This window comes from Neolamprologus brichardi, chromosome 10 (assembly GCF_056152115.1).
Source record: "Neolamprologus brichardi isolate AB-2024 chromosome 10, ASM5615211v1, whole genome shotgun sequence".
NCBI classification, from domain to species: domain Eukaryota; kingdom Metazoa; phylum Chordata; class Actinopteri; order Cichliformes; family Cichlidae; genus Neolamprologus; species Neolamprologus brichardi.
Genome location: NC_142113.1, coordinates 28,291,579 through 28,299,425, shown reverse-complemented (window position 1 = coordinate 28,299,425; position 7,847 = coordinate 28,291,579). Strand labels below are relative to the sequence as shown.

The 7,847-nt window shown below is 42.0% G+C and overlaps 1 protein-coding gene across 1 annotated transcript; it reads right to left on the bottom strand.

Annotated features, from left to right (window-relative positions):
* On the bottom strand, nt 1-4,261 carry kcnj1b (potassium inwardly rectifying channel subfamily J member 1b). Its single transcript, XM_006785110.3, has 2 exons — nt 3,926-4,261; nt 1-1,746 (listed from the first exon to the last, which is right to left on the bottom strand). The coding sequence occupies exons 1-2, from the start codon at nt 3,940-3,942 to the stop codon at nt 591-593; spliced, it is 1,173 nt and encodes a 390-aa protein (XP_006785173.1). The 5' UTR covers nt 3,943-4,261; the 3' UTR covers nt 1-590.
* Nucleotides 4,262-7,847: the final 3,586 nt, after the last annotated feature.

The following is a 7,847-nucleotide window of genomic DNA, read 5'->3' as shown; positions in this document are numbered from 1 at the left end:
ACACAGGATGATCTACAAAATGTAGACTGGTCACAGTTAAAATTCCAGTTTCCTAATTATTCAGGCATACAGGATCTGTCAAAATGACAAAAAACACCGCAAAGTTAGTGTTGTAATAGAAATAATATGCAAACTCAAAAGGCACTACCTTTTATTTCCTCCTGCAGCCTTTAAGGCACACACTTTTCATTATAACAGGCTCAGGTCCTAATCTTCTCAAGAAGTACCCACTGTGCATCTGCTCTTTTACCCCCTTTCATTTTCTGTGCGTCAGAGCTACAATCCATCTTTCTGACGTTACCTATTCAAAGTCCCAACAGAGGTTTGATTGCAATGAGCAACTCCCACTCTGTCTGATTTTTTTTTTCAAACAGTTTAACAGCTGTGGATGTTCGTTCTGTTTAAGGAAAAAGAGCTGACAACAATTCAGATGCTGAATGGTTCACCGTGACCAAATATTTCTTCGCCGGTGCAGTCTGACTTAGAGTGAAACTGGTTCAAAGGAAGTGATAGGCGCCAATTTTTACCACTTTACTTCCCACATTCTGATTCACAGTTTCAATGAAAGCGTAGGCTCCTTTTCTACCAGCTCACATTGTAGTGACATCCACAGAGTCATGTATGTCAATCACCTGAAAGCCCGGGTTATCAATCCCCCTCTTTAGCTGGTTATTGTGATTTTCTTGGCTGTGGTTGTTGTGGTTTCTCTGGTCTACGTCGGCCTCAAAGCAGTGGACGCAGTGTGGAGTGGTGACTCGGACGCTCTTGGAAAAGTTAGAAAAATCCACATGGTACTTTCCTGTCTTGGTGCGGGAGATAATCGGCAGAAAGCTGTATCCCCACTGGATCTCCTGTGGGATGTAGGAAGTTCGGACCTGACAGGAGGAGCTGGTGGACTCGGCTGTCCCATCCAAAAAGACCACCAATTCAAAGTCCTGCTGAGGAAGGGTGTCAGCCGACAGATCAAAGAAAGGACTCGATCTGTTAATCACATGGTACAGGGTCAAGGGGCAAACAAAAAACAAGTTATCCTTGCCAGCATCAACCATGAAGTCAATATCCACCTGGTCCAGGATGATGGTCTCGCCATCCGGTGTGGTCGTTGTCCTCAGCAACTTCCCATAGATCTGGCTTCCGATTAGTAAGGTCTTTCGAAGGTTGGCCACTCTGATCAGGAGACACAGACTTCCTTTCTTCAAGCAGATGACAGCTGTGTGGCTGAAGGTCACAGTCTTTGCCCTTTTCTTTGGTAAGGAGATTTTAGCTAGGATGATACCACACATGAAACAGTTGATGAAGACCCCAACTAGAGACTGGATGACAATTAGAGCCACCGTGCCAGCACAGTGGCCAGTCAGTGCCCTGCCTCCATACCCAATGGTGGTCTGGGTCTCTAACGAGTACAGGAATGCCGTTGTGAGCCCGTTAACGTTGTCTATACACTGGATGTGTCCTTCAGTGCGGTTCTGTCCAGCCAGATCCCCATTGCTCTTTGCAATCCAGTACCACAGCAGGCTGAAAATGAACCAGCTGCCTGTGAACACAGCCACAAACAAAAGGAGAACAAACCGCCAGCGAATCTCCACAAAGGTGGTCCAGAAGTCTACCAGGTACGCAAACTGGTTACTGTACTCGATGTTCCCGAACTCAATGTTGCAGTGCCCGTCTTTGGTGACCAGGCGGGTTCTGTGGTTTCGTTGTCCAGCTGGCTGGTTGTGACCCTGGAGCAGCTGGAACATCCTGGAGCTGGAGGAACAAATACAGTTAAGTATTAGAAAGTACAAACTCACCTCTAGGGAAGTTAATCCTTGCAAAATCACACATGCAACACCTACACATTCAGAAAAAAACCCCTCTCAGTTTACATATTTCTACCTTTATTACCCGCTTTACCTTTAATACCTTTAGTCTTCTTTCAGATAATTCCACCTTTAGTACCTTTATTCTACTGTTTGATAATTCTACTTTTATTACCTTTGTTTTACGTTTAGACAGTAGATAATGTCATTCTACCTTTGTCAGGGGTTGTTTTTAGTATTGTCTTTTGTACATTAAAAGGTCAGACTTGTATTTTAATGAACTAGTTTAAAAATTTGCAAAATTAGGTACATGCTGCCCCTTATTTTATAATGTGCTTTTTTCATCTTACTGATGGCTCAAAGCTCCCACAACTACAAAGCAGATACAGAATGAAACTTGTCAGAGTGTACAATCTTAAAATCTAAGCATTAAATGTTTTGTATTTGACCAAACAAAGACTCTTTCCTGATATTGCACCTAAAATCTAGAAGAAATGGTACTGTACTAAAACGTACACACAGTTACTTTAAGGTAAAATAATTAGCCCAAGAGAGTAGATTCACGTTCACTGTTCCGCTGGGACAGAAACTGAGTGTACTATCGTTTAACGTTATCGTTAGAATGAGGAGAAAGTTAGCTGAGACCTTACACAGATAATATAAAAAAAAAAACATTTGACATATTTAATGTCCACATAGACAAACAGGGCAAAAGTCAGTGTGTTACACTAGTGATCTGTGTTTCCATGCATGTCTAACTACCAAGAAAATCACATTTAAAGACTAAAACAAAGAATGATTCGATTTTGATTAACAAGTATTTTCTGCGCTGGCCTGTTGCTCATTCCCGTGTGACACGGAGCTCCATTATCATTATAAATCTATTAGAAACATCAATTAACCACTCAGTTTATTACCACAAACACACACACTACATTTAATTTAGATTTAATCACACATACACTTGCCCTGCTGCTGTAAATACTAATTACAGGAATTTGTAACTGAGAATAGCCTGTCCACAAATCCACATTTACACCTTTAACTGTTTAAAAAAAAACTATGATGCACAGCAAACTACTGAACCTTTTTTTAAAAATAAAAGCGTAATGCATCTTATGGATTTTAGCCATTGGGCGCCCCCGGGCTTCACTGAGCAAATGGGTTAAATGCAGAGAGGAATTTCCCCACAGGGATCAATAAAGTACACTTTCTTTATGAAGATTTACAAATAGAGCAATCCAAAAAAAACAGGTTTTGAGCAGAAAGATATGAGCAATATGATCATACAGCTTTAGCCAGTTTTGTTAATTAAGGTTTTATGTACTCAAATATGAGATATTATAGTATATTTAAAAAAAAAAATTATATATATATATATATATATATATATATATATATATATATAATGTATAGATTCCTGTCAAGTAAGGTGACCCAGACTCATTTCTTGCACTGTAAATTACATTTTGTCTCCCCAATGTTTTCTTCAGTAGAAAAAAAGACCACTCACAGATGCATTGTTCTGGTCTTCTTATAAAACATGTAAAACCTGCACCAGGCTCGTTCAACCTTGACCATACAGCCTTAACCAGTAAACAAATGTCAGAACAAGACAGAAAAGGGGGACTAAAATTTAGAGATTGAGGGTATAGCAGGTAGAGAATTTCCTTTTTTATCATTAGAATAGAAGCATAACAAGATAATACACAACTTATGTATGCACAAATACATTGTACGTATTAACTGATCTGAATGGTCGTTAAATAGCAGAGTATGTACCGTGCAGCGTGTACCGCATGGTCCACTCTGAGTGTTGCATAAGACATACTGAATAGATGGCAAAAAGGACCCAAAACTTTAAAAGTTACATATTTTTGGACTAAAGTTTACCCCAGATTGAAAATAACCACAGGTTGTATCTTAAGAGCTATTTGTTCAACATTTAACCGTTTTAACAACTGTTTTGTTTGTTTTTTTGACTGAAAACGGAGGTAATTTTCTTCCAAGCAGCTACAGTCGCCCTAAAAACACTATGGATTATATATATATATATATATGTGAAATAAGTAAAGCTTTAGATCTTCAGTTTTGTAGAGAAATACAAAAGTTTTGTTGGGACATACCTGCTCCGTGAGACCATGGGCCCAAAGTGCTCACTGGATCTCTGCAGGACCTTCAGACTCCTTTCTTTCAGCAAGTGGCCATGGAGGCGTTGGAAAGATTTTAATCCACAGTGAAATTTCCTAATCCCAGCCACATGCCACCATGTACACTGGCTCCATACACTCAGAAGAGCCAGCCAGGGAGCTCCCAGTGGCCGTCAGTCCTCTGAGACCGACAGAAGGACTCTCTTCTTCAACCCATCAAAAAAGTTTAATAACACAACCTCGGGCTTCATCGGGAGTTGGCTCGCCTCGGCTGCAGCAGCTTTTGACAGTGTAGATTTGGGGACCAGCACGAGGAGGGGGGAATGTTCGGGAAGTTTGGTGTAAAAGGCCTCGACGCCTTTGTGTGGCTGAAGGTGCGTCTATTGAAGAGGCCTCAGTGACCGGTGCAAGCACTCATGCTGTTTTGTTTTCAGCCCTGAGAACATTTGAGATTTACGTCAGGCCTCACAAAGAATTCCCTCAGTTGCATTTCCCCTGGTTCCCCTCCCCCTCTTTGAACCTGCAAGGCTGCCTCCCATTTACATCAGAATGAAGAGCTGCAGGGCAAGAGTGGCTTTGCAATATTCTGCTGGCTGCAGGAGGACCATTTTCATATCAGTGGAGCAGATTACCATGATCTGTGATGCTGATCCAACCCCAGCAGTGATGAATATAAATGCCACAGCTGCATGTACGTAAAGGGAGAAGGAAGTGGATGCAGAGGGTCTGCAATCTTACAGGCTCCTGTAGCAGCTTAAGAAAGTCATCTCACACCCAAGTCTGTTTAGCTCCAGGCGCTGTGCATTTCTAAACGTGCTGCAAGAACACATCTGCACATCACACTCTGCAGGTTCATTGAAGGGAAAGTTCAGCATTTGGGGAAATAAGCTCATTAAGTTTCTTGCCAAGAGTTAGAAAAAGCATGTCTGTATGCTCGATATGAGGAAAATACGACCCTCGACTGAGTTAGCTGTGCAAAAAGAATGGAAACGGCAAGAGGAGCACACCCTGGTTTAGTCCTCCACATCTCACTAATGAACGTTGATTCATACAAAAGGAGAACTGTGTGAATGTGAATGTGAAACACTATGAAGCAAGCGGAGGTTAAAAGGTGATATATAAGTGCAGACCATTAACAATCATCACATTCTCCCAGCAGGACTCCAAGAAACTGCTGTGACCAACAAAGTCAGAGCACGTCAACTACAACTGTTCAGAGAAAATACTTTATTTTTATTGTTTTATTTTTTAATTTTTACACCATTTTTCACTCTAAATGTGATACAAAGTGGATCTTTGAAGAGGGGGGAAGAGGAAGCAGAAAGAGTTCAGTCCAAATCGCTTATCCAGGTCGAGGTCAAAGACACAAAAGTTTGTTCCCAGTATGCCCACCTGTGCAAATCATGTAAATCCAATGATGACGAGTTCAAAGGTAAGGAGGCAGCAAAAAGACACAAAATTCAAAGAAAAGACGTGACACTTATTTTTTCAATGCAAAGGTTTCAGCCTTGTGGCCTTCAACTGCCACAGGCTAAGGAGGAAAACAACACTTTACAATTCCTCCATGGAGATCCTGAGATATATATAATCTCTCCAGCAGGTTTAGGCCCTACCCTGGGGTGTCCTCCTACTCGGATTTTCCTGGAAAACCTGGACACATCCAAGTGCGGGACAACATTGCTTGGAAGTGGGAAACCGCGGTCTCCTCTTGGAGCCAGAACTAGGAGGAGACCATTTAAGGCAGTGTCTAATGGCCAGGCCTGGATGGAGCTGTGGACCCTGTTCACCACCCTCCAGGACAGGCACTGGGGTTGGGTGCACAGCGAGCTAGATGGCAAGCGAAGGTTGGAGCCTGGGAGTGTTGATGGTCACATTGTAGATAGCCGCCCCTCCTTGAGCGTGGATCAGCTGGAGGTTTCTTCCTGTTAAAAGGGAGCTTTTCCTTCCCACTGTGACCAAAGTGTTTACTCATAGGGGGTCATCTGATTGTTGAGGTTTTTTCTCTCTTTTCTCTGTATTATTGTTGGGTCTTTAGCTTAAAATATAAAGTGCCTTGGGGTGACTGGTATTGTGATTTGGCACGAAATAAATAACATAAAATTGAATTTAATTCAGTTGAAAGGAACCAAAACAAGACAGACCAGACCAATCAGAATGGAAAGGAGCACAGACAATCCAAATAAACCATTTAATTTATTTATACTGGGTTCTGTGTCTGCTTTGGCTTTCCACATAAATCATGACAGATTTAATGAGCAGCTTTCACAACATCCTTTAACTGTAAAATAAACCCCAATGGTTTTAATCGTGTGTACCCTGAGCTGATTTGATGACGGAGGGGGTTAAGTTCAGCCCGACAGCTCACTCATTACCATCTCTGTGATGAAAACACGATCCACTTTCAAGGCAGTTTATGAACTGCTTTCCTGTAACTTTGGCAGAGGGGCTTTTGTCGCAGCTCTGCTTTCATACTTACCTCAGAGGCAGTGAAGGAACCTGTTGGTGGGGTTTTGCCGGTGACTGACTCTGCCGTGCAAAATGATTCAGTCTTTGCTGGTTTGCTGCATTGAGCGGCAGGAAGCTGAGATGTGGAGGATGCGGAGGTGTCTGGTCTGTGGGGAGCAGGATGGTTCATAAACTCCTCTGAAGTTGCAAGTTGAAACCACAAATAATGCAAAATTGTTTTTCAGCGATGGAAGGCAACACTTGCAGGTGCAATTAGTCCCAAACTTGTCGCTGTGTGCTGCTCGTACTTCTTCTGCAGCACCTGGCAGTCCTCTTCACTGTTTTTAAAGAGGGAGCAGCTGTGCCATCCCGAACGATCTGGTGCCTGTCTTAGTTGTGATAAATTGACCTAAGCTTGTAGAGTTTTCTGTAATTTAAAAACTATAGATGGACTATGTGGGAACAGTGGGTACTTGCACGGAGCCCTGAAGTCAATCGGGGCCCTTCACCAGCACATTTTTTAATATTTAGTGTCACTTTTGATCAAATTCACAACATGGTCCAATGGGGAAAGATATCGTATCATTTTTATGACACACCAAAAAATACATTGTAGCCACAGCCGCCCCGGGGCAGCTGTGGCTACAATGTAGCTTGCGGCTACAATGTAGCCACAGCTGTCCCGGAGAAGCTGTGGCTACAATGTAGCTTGCCATCACCAGTGTGTGAATGTGTGTGTGAATAGGTGGATGACTGAATGTGTAAAGCGCTTTGAGGTCCTTAGGGACTAGTAAAGTGCTATACAAATACAGGCCATTTACCATTTTTGTATTTACGTAAGTGATTTCTCTATCACTAATTGAAAACAACAAATGGTTCACTTCATCCAAGAGTCCAAGGTAGTGGGGGTTGTCCCTTAGACCTACTAGGGCCAGTTTTCGCCTTTTTCCCTTCTTATGCACCTCATCACTGTGGTGTACATCCTTCTTCCTAAAAATTATTATTGTAGCCAGTTAATTCTTTCCCCTGACCTTATAGTAGTATTCTTTTTTTTTATTTTATCATCCACACCAGTGTGACATTTTCCAGTTTGAAAGGTTAATTTCTGAATATATTTAGAATAAACAGATTCAGTCTTGTTATGAAAAATGAAAAGTCTGTTTTGAAACGTTCAGACTCCGATCTGGCATCCAGACCGCAGCTCCTGCTGCCTACATGTGTGCCCCGAAGAAATATTAACTCGCATGATAATCACAGGCAAAATATACAAGTGGCAGCTGTGGTACTGACTTGAATTAATCACCTAGCTCTGGGTTCTAAATCTATACAGTTTACATGAAACATGTCAGAAGTGATGATGCTCCGAGCTTAAAATTACCCACTGAAATGGCTCCATCTGCTGCATGTTTTGTGTAAAACACCAGGAACTCCTGCATAAAAGACTATTGTTTCG